General features: G+C 44.5%; 1 protein-coding gene across 4 annotated transcripts in view; it reads left to right on the plus strand.

Annotated features, from left to right (window-relative positions):
• MYO9A (myosin IXA) overlaps positions 1–19351 on the plus strand; it is a 174507-nt gene that overhangs the window by 46681 nt on the left and 108475 nt on the right. For all 4 annotated transcript variants that reach the window (XM_039723357.1, XM_039723354.1, XM_039723355.1 and 1 more), the window contains exon 3: positions 16137–16231. In XM_039723357.1, the coding sequence (XP_039579291.1) occupies positions 16137–16231 (95 nt within the window). The remainder of the gene's footprint in view (positions 1–16136; positions 16232–19351) is intronic.

The raw sequence follows: 19351 nt of genomic DNA on the forward strand, positions 1-19351 counted from the left end.
AATATTATTTGAAAGAAAATAAACATACAATAGGTGTACAAGATATATTAATAAAAATATAACATATATAAAATAAATGCAATATATACATGAGTTATAGAAATATGAAATAAAAATGCATTGTTTCCTTTCTATCCTCTAAATCAGAATCAGATTGTCACTGAGGTCCATTTTCAAGTTTAGAGCAGCGTGGGTCAGCATCTGCTTAATCCCCATCACATTAGAGCCCCCATGGACTAAGTTTTTTAACTGCACTTTATTGATCGCTGGGCTTTTAAAGACATCCATGAGCTCTCAGCAAATGGAGTGTTTGTCCTGCTCCGTGCAGATTGCCCCTGTTGGGTGGGGGGTACTTGAGGAATAGGCAGGCTTTTTGTTCCATCTGTGCTGCAACACTCTTGTGGGTTGTTAGATTGTCTCCCCTCCGTGCGTTTTTGGTGCTGGGAAAGCTTCATTAAGATAGAATTATGAGTAAGCGAAATATTTCTGGTTTTCCAGGTTAATGGTGTCTGTTTGGCAAGAGAGCTGGAGCTGGGAGGAGCTTTTCGAATAAGCAGGATGTCTCACCTCCTGGCTTAAGGCATGAGGATCTGTGAGAGCAAATACTGAAGGAGCCATAAGTCTATATTTTGATTTAATGGTTGTAATTTTTGATTTGCTTCATGGTTATCATGTCATAAGATCTTAACCACTAATTTTTCCAAAGAGTTTAATTAAATTTCAAGCTTTCAACTGGAAATTCAAAATAGAAAATAGGTTTGAGCTTACTAATAAGTTTCTTGCTTTGAGAAAAGTCACAGCATTTAATAGGACGGTGGAATGGGCAGGGTTAGAAGGACTTTGATTTGTTTGACTGGATTCAAACCACAGTTAATTCAACTTCACCCCTGATTGCCAGATCCACACTTCAGTTTCTTATGAGCCAAATTTCTCTGGACAAGGATGCAGTTGGAGCAGGGCACCTGCAATTGCTCAGAGTGTTTTCAGGAAAATCATGGTCTTTTATTTTTTTCTCCCATCCCACTCCTTACCATGGAATCAACTCAGTTTAATTTTGTGCATCTCGTGGGGGGCTGGTGCCAGAGATGGGGTTAAAGGGACACAGAGGGTGAACAGCTCAGTGAGTCAGGACTTAAATGTGTGGATAATTCAATGTGGTTATTTCCCTCCCTCTTTCTGCCTCTCACATGAGCTGTCTTTAATGCATTTTTTTTTTCTAAAGTGGCAGTGGAAGGATTGCAAATACAGTAGCAACCCCCAAACCATATGTTTGTGGGCTGGATCAGGGTCTTGATACAACTGGGAATAGTGTCCCCCATGTATTTGTGCCAAATGCCCCAGGAACAGCAGAGTACAGGTGGAAATCTCTGAAGGTGATGTTGATTCTCAGCATCACTTACCACCAAACTTAAGATTTTTAGAGCTCCTTAGCACCAACTCTCTCCTTTTTCCCTCCTTTTTTTTTGGTCCAGCCCCTGATACTGTGGGATTGCTCCAGGAGTTGTTTCAATCCCAACCTAACTTTAATTATTATAGTAACTTTAGCCTGGGAAGCTGGTGAGTTATGAGTAGCCCCCCTATCCTGGATGCCATCCAAGGGGGGAGATGGGGAAGAAGGAGCAGTAGAAAAGAGAGATGGCCAGGGAAAGGCCTCGCTATCGGATGCCAGAGGCCGGGTGAGCGAAGCCTTCCTGCTGAAATCCGGCCAGCACGAGGTAGGACAATCGTGCTGCTGTTCTCCTTGGGAGTTATAAACAAGAGGATGAGGCTCAGCAAGAGAAAGAAAGGTTTCTTTCTGTGGTTTTCCTTTCTGTCAGTGTTTTAGTTTCCTTTTCCACCCTCCTCCCGAATTGCAGGCAGATCTATTTAGAGAAGAAATGCTGTTTTCACATGAGTTTAATTTTTTAATGTAGTATTTTACTTGCTGATTAAGGTCAATAAAGAAATACATTTAATATCCTCTTGAAAGATGCAAACAAATCCCTCCTTAGTTAGCACTGATGGTGTTTTTGTTGGGGTTTATAAAGCTGCTTTGAGTGAGCCAGCGGGAGCAGCTTCCCCATCTTCCCCAGCCAGGATAAACAGATGCAATCCAGTGATTCCTGCTACATCCCACATGCATTTTTTAATGCAAAAAGGACAATAATAATAAAGAAGGTTGAAAAAATAATAAATTCACATCATCCCAAATGCTCAAGTGTGGTTGAGCTCCCTGCTTTATTTCCACTTTCAGGATGATGTGTGCATTATTATTTAAGGGAGGGATCTTTCAGCTCTACACCCACAAAATCTTTCCAAGATTTTTTCCCTCTAGGAGATATTTGTGGAGATATTTTGGCCACTTGAGTGATCATGTCCTTGTTGTTTTCATCATCTTGACAATTGGGTGGTGTATGATGAGGTTGTCACCTCTCAGGAGTAACTTTATATATGGAATAAAGGTTTTGGAGGTGGATAAGAGGTGCTGGAAAATGTGAGATCTGGATCTAAGTCTCCCTCCAGCCTGTTTTTCATTGGCAGGTCTGAGCTTGACTAAAATCCTGTAAACCATCACCTCCCTTGTTCTGCCATATGAAGGGACATTTAGGACATCAAAACAGGGGGTTTGGATGTGTTCTCATGCTTTTTATTAAGAACACAAAATTATAACTTGGATCAGTCATTGTGATCCAAGACATTCACCCTGTGGAGATGCTCTGTCATGCAGGGTGGTATTTGTCCTGGGTAGGAGGTGGGGATGTGCCTCTGGCACTGTTCTGCCCTTGGCCCTGCAGGGAGGGATGCTCCAGCATTCCAGCCTCACTCCTGGAGCAAGTGCCAGAGTGCCAACAGCTCCTTTCCTTGCAAATAAACGCTGGTTCTCTGTTCGTTTTTACAAACCAAGTGTAATTAGTAACGGCTCACTCTTCAATTGTGCTGTGCTGCTGCTTGTTAGGTCACCACTTGCTTCCAAATAATAGATGGAAACGTGGTTTTATTTGGGTTATAAATTATGTATTGCCACTCAGCACAGGGAGTGCTTGTTTTTCCTCTGCTTTTTCCTATCCCTGGGCTCCTCTGGTTAAGGATCCTTTTCTCCCATTCAGTTCAACCAGTGAATCTCTTGCTACATTGAGAAAAAATACTCTGAATTTGCGCTTGAGATTTGCAGTTTGTCTCAGCCTGGCAGAAGACATGTGCTCAAATTCTGGTTGGGTTTTCCAGCTATTCCAGTCAGGCTGGTTAAAGATACACCTGCATCTGTCTACAAAACTTCCCACCACTTTCTTGTCCTATCACAGCTACTTTGATACCAGCATCAGGTTGTGATTTTAGTTTATTCACTATATATTTATTTGCAGAAGGTTTACTAAAAGATTTTAACACAGTGTAGTGATTCTTCAGAGGTTGAACAAAGAAATGAATTTTACTGAATTTTGCTATTGTAGAGGCTGCAAATTTCTACAAGAGGAGTTGTAAATGTTTTTAGTTACACCGTGATGGAGAGGAGCTGAGTATCATCAGAGTAAGGAAGAGTCAGAGAGGTTTTCTCAGGCTGTGTGGTGGCAAGGAAACAGAAAAGGTGTTAAAAGAGATGAGATGTACAATACCTGTGTGCTGGAAACCAGCGCTTCAGGAAATCAGAGGAGAGGGAAGTTAATGAGCGTGTGCTCTAGCAAAGCCTTGCATATTCACATGAAATTAATTGGATAATGAAGTCTGGTTTGCCGTTTGCTCCGGCAAGCAATGCCCCTGTGGATTTTCCAAGTGTATCTGCTGTGTTTCTCCTGCTGGCAGCTGTATGGGAAACACTCGTGCACAGCTCCCAGCACAGCAGGTCACCAGCACTTCATCCAATACACCTTGCTTTGGAATATTTGTACTTTTGATGCATTGTTGCACATACACGTTATCCTGTGTCCTCCTGGAGGGCAGGAAGGTTTGAAAAGCTGATGTTCCCCAAAATATCATGCACATAGACAAAGGAGATGGCAAATTTAACTGCTATTAAATGCCTTTGGGGACTGAATTTGTTCTTAGACATTCTCAGTGACACAGCATCCTGCCACTTCCCTTCCCTGCCCTCCTCACATCTGGAAAGATCTCAGCAGCTGGTAGGGGAAGATCCCAGATGGAGCTTCAGTGGCACTTGGATGCTGCTGTAAAAATATGGACTGCATTCCTTCCTCTGGTTTGCTCCATTTTGGGTAAAATCAATGCAGAGTGGGTGGTTTGGGCTGGCTCTTTGCTCCTGGAAGTCTTGCAGTGAGATTGGATGTGTGTGGCCACTATAAAAATTTATACTTAAAGTGTTGTTAAAAATCCTGCCCCTCCATGGAATATACAACCTCAAACTACATTTCTTAATACATAGATGAAAACATGGAATTGAAGGAAGGTGCTTTGAGTCCCCACTTCATGATCTCTCCTGCTGGGCTGTTGTGGATGGTGAAGAGCTGCTGCTCATCTTGGTGCAGAGAGAAGGAGCAGCGAGGCCTCTGCATCCTTGGCATGCTGGCAGCACAGCTGCCCTGGCACACCAGGCCTGGGCTCAGTTTGACTCCTGCCCTTTCCAAAAAGGAAAAGGAAAACACGGTCCTCACATCCATCCCAACCATTTGGGCATTTTTCAGAGCCAGGCTAGGAAGAGGTGGACAGCAGAAAAATATCCGTGTTGGTTTTGAAACGTTTTCTGCCATGTGGAAAGCTGGAGTATAAAATCTCACCACGTTTCCCCTAATTTCATTAATTCAGGGCTTTCCTTTTTCGGTTGGATTTTCTTGTCCTTTAAACCCCAAAGCTCTGTTCTCAGAAATACCGGCCTTGGCAGTGTTAAGGAACATTGCGCAAAGCTAAATAGGTGGTTTTGGCAGGAGAACCTTGGAAGTGAAAGCTCCTTCCCTGCCTGGAGACCTCTGCCACGACAAGCAGGATTGCAGCACCGTGCCAATCTCGTGCCACGGGGCATCGGCTGCGCAGCGCTCGCCTCGCAGCTGTTCCTCCTCTGCAGGGGATGCATGGAGTGGTGTCAGATTTACCCCCAGCCCAGGAACCTGCTTCAGTTCATAGGGAACCTCTCCCTGGTGGCCTCAAGGAAACCCCCAGTTATTCCTCTGGGAGGTGACAGGCGGTACCTGTTGAATTGTCCTGTTTTGCTTTACCTAACGGCTGGAAACAGACACCCTCTCCTAACACAAATATCTGACAGGAACATGCTGATTTTTGAGACTTCTCTTTTGCTCCCTAAAAAAAAACAGTGCCAGCTCTTGTTTTTCCTCGTGCTTATCAAATGGTCTCTGATAAGATGATTATTTTTCAGTGCTTCCCATCGATCCAATGAGATATTTTTTTCACTGCTGTGCCTCAGTCTGACTCCTGCAGGTGTTGTGGTCCATCCCAACACTTACTAATAAGTCTTTTTAATCTCTTACTTAATTTGAGCTGTGGAAATAAGGGAAAAGGTGGATCAGTCAGCCATCTGAAGCTGCCTGTAGCTACTGGAACATTACAAAAGCTGGAAAAGACGAGCCCAGCAGCGTTGCCGTGGTGGAAGCGACTCATCCAAACTGCGTACAAGGCACGGAAATTTTATGCTGCTGCTCAGTGGCGCTTGAAATTTTGGAATTGTGTCAAGAGGAGTTGTAGATTATTTATATAATCCCACAGAAAAGCAAGGAAGGGCTGGAGATGTGTGGATTCACGTTTAACCTTCTCTTTACTCAAGAGATTTTTACGTGGCAGAAAACAAATACGAGTTTTATTGTGTTGATTTAATGACAAAGCTCTGATTTGGTTGGTTTTTGTTTGTTGGAGGGGAGGGCGTGGATGATTTTTTGTCCGTAAGAAGCAGAAAGTGGCTGAGGTCTGAGAGGAAGGACAGCAGGGGCGGGAGCCAAGCTGAGGCTCGGGTTACACTGGTATGTTTTGGTTGCTGCCTAACGTGTTTTTGTTTTTCTTCATTACACATATTTCTCTTGGGAAAAGCAGGAAAAACTGTGTGTCAAATATACATCAGGGCTCTGTGCCTCTGCTAAGAGGTTCCAGATGGGGAGTGTTACGATAGGGACACTTTCTCCTGCCTTTTACTTTGTGGCATTAATTTTGGTGACAAACTGCAGGAAAGCTTATATCAAGTCCAGAGTGTGCAGTGAATGCTTCTTATTTTTTTTTTCTTTTGAGCATTTTTTGGGCTACCCAAGTATGTGATAGGAAGTTGAAACTTCATTTCCAAACATTTATGGCCCCACGTCAAATCATGCTATTCAAAAAAAGGGTAAAAAACTAGAGTTTTGAAGGGACTTGGAGAGGCTTCTTCCAGGGTTGGAGAGTGTCCAAGGCTTGTCCACCAGACCATATCCCTCTGCCTAAATTTGAGGCTGATGCCTGGGAAGGAGGGGATGGAAATCTTTGCAAAGGGATGAGTGTCTTGCCAATGGGCAGTGTTTAATTTCTGTGCTGGGCAGGGGTGTGGCTCCACCTGGGGTTGGCATTGTGTCTTGTTCAAGATGACCTCCCAGGACTCTGATGGATTGTTTCCAGACCTGCTCTCAGGCTGAGGCTCCACAGCTGCTCCACCTGAAGTGAGTGGTGTGGCAATGGGAGCTGCAGTCAGGCTCGGGTGATGGCAACTTGTCATCACCAGCTGCTAAAATCAGTGAGTCACAGTTTCAGCAAGTCTGAGTGCTACGAGAGCTGTCAGCAGGTGACAACGGCGACAAGAGCGCAGCAAAACTTTGTCCTAAAGTGTTCTCGGGATGTAGCTTCCTGTGTGGATGTTTTTGCATGATGAAATGTGTTATGTATTGTGTTATTTGAAACATCAAGGTTTCCGAGACTACAGGACAAAAAGACGCAAACCATGTTACTTTGGAAGGATGTGAAGCCACGGGTGAGAGGTGGCTTTCTGCAGCTGGATGTAATGCTCCATGCTCTAAAACCAGGAGATGTTTTAGAGACAGGAATTTACCCCCATCTTCTGCAGAGCACTGAAATATGTGGAGGGATGACTGTGTGAAAATAGAAAAGTTATATTTTCTTTATCAGGGGCTTCAGGGCAGATGAGACACGAGTGATCAAGAGCTCTGGAGACTCAAAAGCCTCAACCTTGAGAAGAAAAAGACAAATGGTGGTGCTGAGAATGTTGTTACCTGTTTATCATTGTGGAATTATAGCATGGTTTGGGTTGGAAGGACCTTTGAAGCCCATCTTGTTCCAAACTCTGCCATGGACTGGGACACCTTCTACTAGACCAGGGTGCTCCAAGCCCCATCCAGCCTGGCCTGGAACACTTCCAAGGGTCATGGGGCAGCCACAGCTGCCCTGGGCAACCTGTGCCTGGGCCTCCCCACCCTGACAGCCAGAAATTCCTTCCCAATGTCCTATCTAACATCTCTGGCAGTGGGAAGCCATTTCTCCTTGTCTTGTCACTCCATGCCCTTGTCCCAACCATCTCTGGCATCCCATCTCTGGCAGTGGGGAGCCATTTCCCCTTGTCTTGTCACTCCATGCCCTTGTCCCAAGGCCCTCTCCAGCTCTCCTGGAGCCTTCTCTTCTCCAGATGAGCACCCCCAGCTCTCCCAGCCTGGCTCCAGAGCAGAGGGGCTCCAGCCTTAGAGCATCTCCATGGCCTCCTCTGGACTCTCTCCAGCAGCTCCACGTCCTCCCTGTGCTGGGTACTCAGAGCTGGATCAGTTCTGCAAGTGGGGTTTCACCTGAGGGGGCAGAGGGACAGAATCCTCCCCTCCCCTGCTGCCCCCACTGAGAGTCCAGCCCAGGCCATGGGGGTTTTGGGGCTGCCAGGACAGGTCTGTCTTCTCCTCCACCAACGTCCCAAAGCTCCCCCAGGACTGCTCTCACTCCGTTATTTGCAGGGTTACTGTATTTAAAGTAAAGGAAGCCAGCAGTGCTCCTGGCACTGTGTGAGGCTGTTTCTAGCAATGGCAGACAAGTTTTATTTGCTGCAGCTGCAGTTTGTACTGCATTGCTGCACTTCAGCCAGCTCTGCATAAGGGGATTATGAAAGGTGAGAAGGAAATAGTGATATGGCTTGATGTTGCAATGCATAATATATCTTGTTATATAGGTTTCCCTCCTCAGTCATCACTTGAAATATATACATTAATGGGTCATCATGGGTAGTCTGTCATCATTCTATCAGTGCAGCTTTGTTCCCACTGCAGTGCTTGTTTACAGTTCTTATATTGCTGGCTGGGGGAGTGTAAAACCTCCTCCTTTAGCCATGACTTGTTTCCACCTGGTCACTTTATTGCTATTTCTGTTTTATTGTGATTATTTTATGTCTTTGTCCTATGAAAAAATCATTTGAAGCACCAATAAGGAGATTTTGCTCATTCCTGGCACCTGTTAGACACTTGCTGCCTGCATTTGACAGAGTAAAGTTTGTTCTTTGGCTGCAGAATATGAATGTTGGGAGTTGGAGAGACACTATAATAACACCAAGTTTCCCAACTTCATTTTGGGATGCTTCTTTAAATCCGAAGCTCAACCTAGGATGAAGATTTTTTTTTTTCCACCCAAATATTTGCTGGCCAATGTATGCGAGGTTGCTGGAAAACATGAGCCTTTGGCTGTTCTTCCCAGGGTTGTCCACCCTGCTCACAAAAACATGAATGTCTGAGCAGAGGAGCAGGAATGTCGGCCAGGCCGGAGGGATTTGGCAGCCTGTGCCTCCAGGATCCGTCGTTCGGGCGTTTGCTGGTGGCTGCCAGCTCAGCTCAGCTCAGGTTTTTTTTCCCATTATTGCACTTGCGTAGGAAAACTGTCCCCGTTCGGGAAGAGGACTTAGGTCGGAGGCGTTGCTTGGGTTTTGGGGTTTTGTTTTCTTGCTTTGTGGTTTCATGGTAATTCATTTTTTGGCAGTGCATCACTTGAAAGGAAGAAGCTGCAGTGGTCTGATCCTGTGCTTAAATATGGGAAAAGGAGGAATATTCTGCCAACACTGAAGTGTTTGCTGGGAACGCAGACACTAAATCCTATTTCTTACATAGCTGGTACAGCTTCTGCATCATATCTCCCAAACAAGGGTGTGTTGTAGTGATGCTTATAGGGTTTATCTCAGGTATTTTACCCCATAATGGTGCTCTGGATATTTCCATTACATTGGCATTTCAACTCAATTGACTCCTAAACCTTCCGTAAGTTGCTGCTCTCCCATTACAAGTCCTTCTCTTCCATATTTGTATTGGGGAGTGTGAACTCAATGTGCACAAAGACACGTGGTCATAACTGAGCCTGTATTTTAAGACAGGTTGTTGCAGAAAGTTTGTTGTTTAATTTCTCCAGGCACTGAGCTCCTCTGTGGTGACCAGGACAGAACCTGAAGGAACAGGTGGAGCTGTGTGGGGAAGAGTTAGGTTGGATATTGGGAGAGGTTCTTCCCCCAGAGCAGGGTCAGGAGCTCAACAGGCTCCCCAGGGAATGGCCGTGGCCCCAAGGCTGGGACAGTGCTCTCAGGGACATGGATTTATTGTGGTGTCCTGTGCAGGGACAGGAGCTGGACTCGATGGTCCCTTCCAACTCAGGAATATTCCACCATTCTATGATTCTCCATTCCAGGATGCTGACATGATTCCCCAGAGGGGGAAAGTGCTATCCTTGAGTAATTTCAGTCTTCACCCCAGGTAGGGTCAGTGCAAATGTCTTACCATGACAAAACATTTTTTCTTGACATAAACTGTCTGCAATGAGAAAATATTTAAAAAGATGTTTTATAGTTTGTGCCATGAGGGTTGTATTTTACATATTAGTTGAATCACAAGAGGGTTTGTCTGTTAATGGGTAGAACTCACTTGGCTGCTGTTCAGTAATTGTAATTCTGGAATAAAGGATTTGGTGTGCTTTTTGATGCAAGAATCCTGCTGAGTTTAATTCCGTGTAGTGGTGGCTGTGCTGTCATTGACAGTGAAGTGTCAGTGAAGGGATGAAGAGCATTTTAAACTTCATAAATGCAACTAATTGTGTGTTTGGTTGGTGTGGGGAGGCCCCTTAAATAAGGTCTTGGCCCTTTGGGCAGTCTTTGTAAGCCATATGGACCTGTTCTCCATGTCCTCCACAGGGGCAGGAGGGAGAGGAAGGGTCATCAGCACTTCCCAGGTGTCTTTATCCTCTGGACTTTCCCCATCTGAGGTATTTGTAGGTCATGTATTTGAAAGGTCCTTTTGTGGGTGCTAAAGAGCAGGGACAGGACAGGTGTGCCCCTTCTGGTTGCTGCGCCTGCTTAAAAATTAAGTATTGATTTTATGGGCAGAAACAGGAAACTCCATGGGTTTGAGAAGCCCATAAGCAAAAAACCCAGCTACCACAGGAAACAAACACCACCAAGGAGATGTTCTGCTGTTTTCTGCCAAAGACTGGTGTAGGATTATTTCTGTTCACGTCCACAGCCAGGACATGCTTTCTCTAAAGTGTCAGAGACAAATATCACCAATTTTTAAGAAAAAAAGAAAGTATTTGGTCATTATACATCCTGAATTTAAGTTGCTTTGTCATGTTTTGGTTTGAGGGTTCAGAGGAAGCCACAGAGATGCTCTGAGGGTTGGAGCCCCTCTGCTCTGGAGCCAGGCTGGGAGAGCTGGGGGTGCTCACCTGGAGAGGAGCAGGATCCAGAGAGAGCTCAGAGCCCTGCCAGGGCCTGAAGGGGCTCCAGGAGAGCTGGAGAGGGACTTGGGACAAGGGATGGAGGGAGAGGACAAGGGGGGCACAGTTTTAAACTGAAAAGGAGAGATCTAAATTGGATGTCAGGAAGAAGTTCTTTCCTGTGAGGGTGTGAGGCCCTGGCACAGGTTGCCCAGAGCAGCTGTGGCTGCCCCATCCCTGGAAGCGTTCCTGGCCAGGTCGGATGGGGCTTGGAGCAGCCTGGTCTAGTGGAAAGTGTCTCTGCCCATGGCAGGGGGTGGCTCTGGGTGATGTTCCAGGTCCTTTCCACCCCAAACCACTCTGTGGTTCTGTGTGCTGTGAAATGGAAAACCCGTGTTTGCTCTTCAAGGTGCTGCAATGGCCCCTTGAAGCAAAGAACAGCGAGGTAGGAAAGTCTGCAGGTCTTTAAAGGTCAGCGTGTGGCAGGTCAGGGCTGTGGGGCAGGCTCAGGCATTGCAGCAGGAACACCATAAATAATCTGTGGTTTGTGCTTTTGGCCACAGAAACACCGCTGGGTTCATCTGTCAGTGTGGGACACGGAGCCACAGCCGAGAGAGCAAAACCCTGAGGTGTTGGTACTTCAAGTCATGTTTAGCTGCTGTAAATTAGATTTTCACTATTACTGTTGAACCACAGCTTGAGGGGTTCCCATAAAAGCTATTTTTCTTTGCAGCAATTCAAGTTGTACCTCATACCTTTTGGCTTCCTTAGGGGCTGTGATCTCTCTGCGTTGAGGTGGCTCCTCATGGGACTTGAAAGTCAGAGAGGTCCATTAAAATTTGGTTGTTTTAGCAGATCAATTTGGGCTGGAAGATTTTATCAGGAGGCGGGAGCTGCAGGTTCAAAAACTCTTTCCAGGGCAGGGCAATAATGGGAAGGGATTTAGCACGGCTCTAACTTAAGTAGTGTACGTGCAGTTTATGTTCTGGACATAATTCAATATATTTCTGTTAAAAAGCAATATAATAGGGCAAGAAAAGTGCTGGGAGCTTGATTTCAGGTGGAATGAAAACTAGGGAAAATGATCTTTATGATCCTGTATATGTTTCAGGAGGAGGAAGAAATTTATGAATGCCCTGGACACATAAAAAAGACACTGAATTTCAAAAATTCCAATAGGCTACTTTTCTTCCCTGTATGTTTTTTAATTTGGAGTGAAAGTGCTTATGGATCTTTTTTTCCAAGCATAGCATATAGAATATTGGGATAAACAGCCCTCAGATCTGGAAATAAATTACAGAGGCTGCTTGAATCCACCACTCTTTGTGGGTGCACATGTTGTGTTTCTCCAAGAGAAGCTGTAGGTGAAGCATGGGAATGCACATCTGATGGGCATCATGGAATCATGGGGGGGTGGAGGGGGGAAAAGGCCTTTAAGGTTTTCTATACAACAATCACCATGTTCATCACCAAACCATGTCCTCAAGTGACCCACACAGTCTTTTTTTGAGCACTTCCAGGGATGGAGACTCCACCACATCCCTGGGCAGCCTGTTCCAATGCTTGACAACCCTTTATGTGGAAATTTTTTTCCTAATATCCAACCTAAACTTCCCCTGGCACTACTTGAGGACATTTCCTCTCCTCCTGGGATGGGGACTCCATCTCCAGAGCAACTCCTTTCAATGAATACCTGACCATCCTTTTCATGAAAAAATTTCTCCTGGTGATTTCTCCAACCTGAGCCTCCTCTGACACAGCCTGAGGATGTTTCCTCTCCTCTTGTCCTGTTCCCTGGAAGCAGAGCTGACCTTCCCTGGCTGTCCCCTCCTGTCAGGAGCTGTGCAGAGCCACAAGGTCCCTCCTGAGCCTCCTTTTCTCCAGGCTGAGCCCCCCAGCTCCCTCAGCTGCTCCTGGTACTCCAGCACCTTCTGTATTTATGTTATTTGGTGGGAAATAGGTTTTAGCAAAGCTGTTCCCAGCGTGCTCACACAGTTACAAGTTATTCAGACTTTATGAATACGTTTGATTAATGAACTCCAAATTTCACAGTAAACCAGGGAATTCGAATCCTCCAGAACTGTCTTGTCTGATATTAACCTGTTTCTTCTCTCTGGAATTAATAAGCTTGATGAAATTTTGCTCCCAGTCCCTTCCATGCCCCTCAGTGGAATATAACTATTAATATAAGTATTCCACAATGGCCTAGTTGAGATTTAAGCCGTCAACTTGCTGTTCTCCTGGTATATTCATGGTATGACTTTCTAAAAAATTCAATTTACATTTCAGGTTAATGGGGAACCATTTAAAAACTCTTGTGTATTAATATATTTCTTATCTTGTACAGCAAAGAGAAGATGATGTTTTTATTTTTCCCTCTAAGGGTGGAGGCTAAAGGCTTCTCTTAGGGTTGGGGACCTGAAATATGCTGGCAAAGGCCTGTATTTCCACTTGTTCTTTTACCACAGAAGCTGTTATTCCATAAGGGAATGCAGCTGTTATTCTGTAGGAGAATACTGCTGTTATTCTATGGAGGAATAACATTCAGTTTGGATGATCTATAGAACAGTGTTTTATTGCCAGATAAGAACAATTCACCATGGTGTTTTCCCAGTTGCTGAGGTTTGGAAAATAACTTTTTTTCAGGAAAGACATTAAAATAATCCTTATTCTGACTGTAATCTGGAATGCATCCAGATTGCATCAATATTCAGGTGAGAACGAGGAGGCTGCAAGCCTCTGGGATCAGAAGGAACGTGGAGCATTTAGCCAGGAAACTGTTAATTCCTTTTTTCCCTCATCCTGATAGACATCTCTTTGTGCAGGAGAGCTGGAGGAGGAGGAGGAATGGAGCTGCTCTCTCCTGCCTTCTCCAAACTGCTGGATCACCCTCCGGGTCCAGAGGGACTCCCAGCTCCTACAGAGGAACATATTGAATTTTGTTTCCTTCCAAACGTTGAGCCCTGGCCAGTAAAAGCTTTGGTCTCCCCAAGAATCCTTGGAATGCTGTTCTGGAGTTTTGTCCGTTGAGCTGCTCAGCAGCCTCAAATCAATGAGTCAGTAAAGGGCAATCAAATGAACAGAAGATAATTTGTTTTAGAGAAGTTATAACTCGTTTTCTGAAGTTGAGCTATTATATTCTGCCCCGCTTGCAAGGGACAGGGTGTTCTGGTCTGGTCTGTATGGATTAGACACGTATAAATTGAATTAATAGCAGTTTTTTATAGCCCAACAGTCCTGCTAAAGAAACCTTGTGAGTAAAGCAAACAAAAATGTATTAAGTTGTCTCAAATCAAACACCAGACGTTTCTCCAGCTACTTGTTGGCCCATTCCCAGCGTGCCAGGCCCAGAGTCACCCGAAGTTTGCACAAGAAGGGATCCAAAGACCTTTCTCATTTATATCAGCACAAAAGAAAAATGCATGAAAGAGGAACATTATGGGCTGTGATTTCTGGAGGCATTTGGGTTATAACATATCATGTGGTCTGGCACATTCATCCCCAAAAAAGCTCATAAAAAAGGAGGAATCTTGCTGTTCCCCACTCCTATATTTGAAATGTTTTCTCTTAAATTTCCTTGCTACAGAAAAAGAAAGATTGATTCCTGAGCAAGGCTGTCCCCAAAGAAATCCTAATAAATGGGCCTTGTTTGTCTCTGTGAGTGATGACTTATGGTAGAAATACAGGGAATCAAACCAGAAATCTTTTTAATATTATTCTTTGCTTAAATTATTTTTTTAAATTTTATGAACATTTCTTATATGAGATGATATAAAACTGTGCTGCCTCCTGTTTGGTCTGTACAGGTTCACCTTGCTGCTTCTCTAACAAGCAATGTTAATTAGGTGTATAGAAATTTTATCTCATTGCCTTAAGATGGTTTCTTAGAACATGAGTGATCCTATAGCAGAGAAATGCTTGTAACCTAATTAATACCATTTAATACCTAAATAGAAGGTGATGCACTTGCATGTCTTGAATATTCTGCTTAAAAGCTTCTTGCTGTGTCTCTGCTCGCTGAAATACCTGGAGGTAAATCCTTTGGAAATCTTAAACACTGTCCTATCTTTTAATATCAAAATTCCTGGTGTGGGGAGAGAATGACTGGATTTTCATCTCCAGGAGAGATTTGGGGCTTCAGGGGAGGTATGGGTGCCTTTGATATCCTTTGGAGGGTGGGTTGAGGGGGATGCTGGGTGCACAGAGGATTTTTGGGGCAAAGAAGCAAGAAAAAAGTGTGAACAGCCTGAAAAGATGTGACTCCTCTGCAGGGTTCCTGAGCTGCAGCTCTGGAATCATCCCTCCAGAATAACCAGTTTGCTGGGCAGGTTTCTGCTCTCCCACAACCTGCTTTAGTCTACTAAAGCAGATTCATATGCAATAGTTGGAGTTTAAACAAATCCCTGTATTCAGATAGTGGGGGGAAATCACATTGTTATTCCATGGCAAACCTCTGTGGGTTCTTAAATCATTAAATCTGAGCAATTTGGGAAATGCATCAGCCTGGGAAGGGAACCAGATCATGCACGGACAGGATGTGTCCAATACCCTTTCTCCAAGGTCTCATTTCATTTGGCCTTTTTATTCTGCTTTTAGTTGGGAAGTTAAATCCACAAAGGTCATTTGAAAAGCTTCAGATTATAGATGGAAAGCCCTTTTAATCTTTTCTAATAAATAGCTGAGCAGGGAATAAATCTATTGGGAGCTGAGCTCTGGTGTTAAACCTCAGCACAAAATGCCCGTACATGAGCAACACTTGGAAATTATCTCTGAAATTATAATTACCTTAAATAAATTTGACTTAGAAGAAAAGGTGTGTGATTATGAAAAGTGGTTTAATAAATGAAGCATTAATTGGACCTGGTGGCTTGGCAGATTCTGTCACTGTGGTCCGGATGATTATGAAAGTGATTTAGGCGCAACTGAAAACAGCAGTTTCAGTTCAGAGATTTCTTTAAATGGCAAAAATTACTCTCTCCAGTCAGTGCTTTGGTCAGGCAGGGTTGGAATAAAAGCTTTGCATAATAAAGACTTAAAAGCATTTTGATTTTGGAAAAGCAACAGCAGCAAATAGAAACGAGGGTGTCTGAAATGCTGAAAATACTCTGGGTTATGCCAGTGCTGTGTATGACATTATCTAGTCTGAGTAGCCTTCAAAGCATTTTCCCCCCTAATTCCACATATAATTAAAAAGCAGCTTCCTCTAGCTCATTAAAATGTAGAGTCCTGTTGGAGCAGTGTACTATTTATTTAAATGAATAAAGCACAGCTTTAATGCAGACTGTAATAACTTCAAACGTTAAATCTCTTCTGTGCAGCTCACACTTTATTTTTAACCATTGTTTAGCTTCTCTTCCTGACCACCAGCTTGCAAAGGAACATGGTCCCCAAGAGCTCATTAGATTATTTTGTGAACCACTCAAGAAACTTTCCCCATCCCCTTTTTTTTTGATGTGAAATGACAGGCAAATCCCCCAAGTCCAGTTGTGAGCGACGCCCATGGAAATCAGGCAAGGCGGTGGCTGTTCCAGCGTAACGATGGCATCTCCCTCTTTTCACAGGCATTTGGAAATGCAAAAACAGCCCACAACAACAACTCCAGTCGCTTTGGCAAATTCATCCAAGTGAATTACCAGGAGACAGGCACTGTGCGAGGGTAAGTGGGAACAGGGGGAGGCTGCTGGCTGTACCCAAACCTAAACAGGCTGCAGTAGGGGGTTACTTGCTTTGGTAATATTTTTCCCAAAATGGAGATAGGAAGTAAAAATTCATAGGTTTTAGTTTATTAAAAACTGCTGGTATGGAAATATTGGTGCATCCAAGGTGGGTGCTGAGGTGTGGATACACCTGAGCTGCCTTCAAGCCAGCTGAGCTCTCCATAATCCTAATGTCAAATTTTTAATGAACCTGAAAAGCAGCGTCTCCTCCTCAGACAGGAGTTAAGGCAGAAAAGGGGAATGTTTTAGCTGGGATGGGGTAGGGGCTGAGCAGATGTGGAGTGAAAGGTTTGGCTCAGGCTCAGGAGCCAAGGGAGGATTTAATCTCTGTCTGGGAGTTCTAGAGGCCATTGAGCCACACTCTTCTTGCTGTCTCCCTGATTGCCCTCAGGCTCTCCCTGCAAGTCTCTCCTTAATTCAGCCCTTGACCAGGCAAAGCCTCTTCTTCCTCCCAGGTCATTGCAAGGAGATCCTTGTCTCCACTGTGGTTCTCCTCAGTTTATTTCAGCTTTGGAAATTTGAGAGCAGACCTGAGGAGAAGAATTTTGGGGTGATGATTGATGAGAAGCTCATGGACATGTGCACTGGGGCCCCAGAAACCCCCCATGGCCTGGGCTGATCCCTCAGCATGGGCAGCAGGAAAAGGAAAAGGGAGATTCTGCCCCTCTGCCCCCTCAGGTGAGACCCCCCTGCAGAGCTGCCTCAGCCCCGGGGCCCAGCACAGGGAGGACGTGGAGCTGCTGGAGAGAGCCCAAAGGAGCCCATGGAGATGGTCTGAGGGTGGAGCCAGGCTGGAGAGCTGGGGGTGCTCACCTGGAGAGGAGCAGGCTCAGGGAGAGCTCAGAGCCCTGCCAGGGCCTGGAGGGGCTCCAGGAGAGCTGGAGAGGGACTTGGGAGTGCCAGGACATGGGGCAATGGTTTCCCACTGCCAGAGGGAAAGTGGGATACCCCAGATGGGATATTGGGAAGGAATTCTTGGCTTTGAGTGGGGGGGAGGCCCAGGCACAGGTTGCCCAGGGCAGCTGTGGCTGCCCCATCCCTGGAAGTGTTCCAGGCCAGGTTGGACATGGCTTGGAGCAGCCTGGGCTGGTGAAAGGTGTCCCTGTCCTATGGCAGGGATGGAACTACCTAAACCAAACTTTCTCTCTGGCTTCAGATACTTTCCATGGCATCAGATCATCACCAAGGAGCTGTAAATGAGCAGGGCTTTAATAACTCCTCTTTTTGTCCAGGTTAACTGAGTCAGTTGGAAAAATGAGGAGTAGAAGCATTTCAGGGGCTGTATAATTTCTGCAGCTGGCTAAGAGACCTCTTGCTGGGACTTTGTTGTTATTTTAGAGAATTGCTTTTAAAAGTTTTTGCTTTCTTTTTTTTCAGCAGAGCAGTATCACACTAAGAGCTGCCATTAATTTTTCAGTGAGCTTGGGTACTCCACGTCCTTTCCCACTGGTTTTGCATCCCACGTCAAACCTGATGCTCTTTTTCCCCCCTTATTTAATTCTGCTGCACAGTTCTCTTAAAAGGATAAACCTCTTTTTTTTTAATACTTCCTGGGTAACAAGAATCCAACAAATGCCTTAACTGTGTGTTATCTTGGCATGATGTAGCAGCACTGTGGTTGTGGCCTCTATTTTTATTTGGCAGAGATATGCAAATAACATTATATTCCTGTATTCTAGTTCATAAAATAGGAGTTGTTTTCTTTGCTTTTTAAAAAAATTAGCTTTCTTGGTCTTTGGGGGCACAGTGTGCTGTGACTGTATGTTGCTATGAGCTTCCCCCAGTGAAAAGAAAAGATGTTTAAAGAAAAATATATGCATTTTAAAAACAAAAAGTATATGTGACATACAAGCCCATCTTTTTTTTCCTGTGAAAGAAGATCTTTGTAAAAACTTAGCATTTTTTTTTTGGCACAACCCAGATCAATTATCACCCTGAGTTCTGCATATCAGCAGCTTTGGTAGTGGAACTATAAATTGCAGCCCCCAATCAGAGTTTTCCTCTCTTCAGAGGTTGAAAATAGCAGTTGAATATTTGCTTACAACCCCTCTGAGTACAATCACCCAAAAGCTGAAGAGATGGAACAGGCAGGAGTTTGAGCAGGACCCAACCCCACCATGTAAGATGAATTTTGGATGGTCTCAGATGGATGGAGTAGGAGCAGTGCTGCAGTTCAGGGCATTCCCAGGAGGCTTCCTGAATTTTGGATGTACTAATCCATGATAAGCCAGGCCTGGAGGAAAGTCTTTGCAACCTGCTCAGTCCCCATGAGATGATCAAAAGCCTTGATACCTGATGTGAGCCATGAAATGGCAGAAGAGCCAGACAGGAGAGGCTTTAGAGCCAGCTAGGAGGGGTTTAAATCAAAGCCTGTGAAATACAGGCTCTCTGTATTTAAATCAGTGTTTTACACAAGATCATTCCCTTAGAGCTCCTTTTCTTTGCTCTAAAGGTCAAACTGATAGCTGACAATGGTAAATAAAAATAAATACAGAGACATGAACCATTTAAGACATAAGCTGGTTTTCCTACTCACTGTCCTGTTACAAGAAGGGACAGATGTTGTTCTTGCTGTCTCCCTGATTCATTGTGGACCTGGATTCATTGTGACCTTTGCACTAAACAAGGGAGCATTTTACCAAAGTAGCATTGTAATTGCATCTATTAAAAAAATAGAATAAAATAGAAAATAAAATTTAAAATATATAAACTTTCTACAATAAAATTTATAAAGTAAAATGAAAATTTTTAAAATAAATAAATGAATGAAATTCCCGTGATTTAAATAGTGTTTGGGACCAGATGACTTCCAGAAGAACTTTCCCATCTAAATTATTGCCTCAGAATGATTTTTGGGGTGGTTTATAACAACAGCAGAAATGATAGGGGTGGTGAGGAATGCCAAGGGCATGGACACGTTGCAGGTTGCTGTACAGGAGTGTCTGAGCCGTTATCCAGTGGGATCTCATCAGTGGGGTCTGGGATGCTCTCGTTCCTGTGTTCTCTGACCCTGCTGTGAATTCATGCCTTGGGAAGGAAAAATTGGGTTCAGGTTAGAA

This window comes from Passer montanus, unplaced genomic scaffold (genome assembly GCF_014805655.1).
Source record: "Passer montanus isolate IOZ18808 unplaced genomic scaffold, ASM1480565v1 scaffold5, whole genome shotgun sequence".
NCBI lineage: Eukaryota > Metazoa > Chordata > Aves > Passeriformes > Passeridae > Passer > Passer montanus.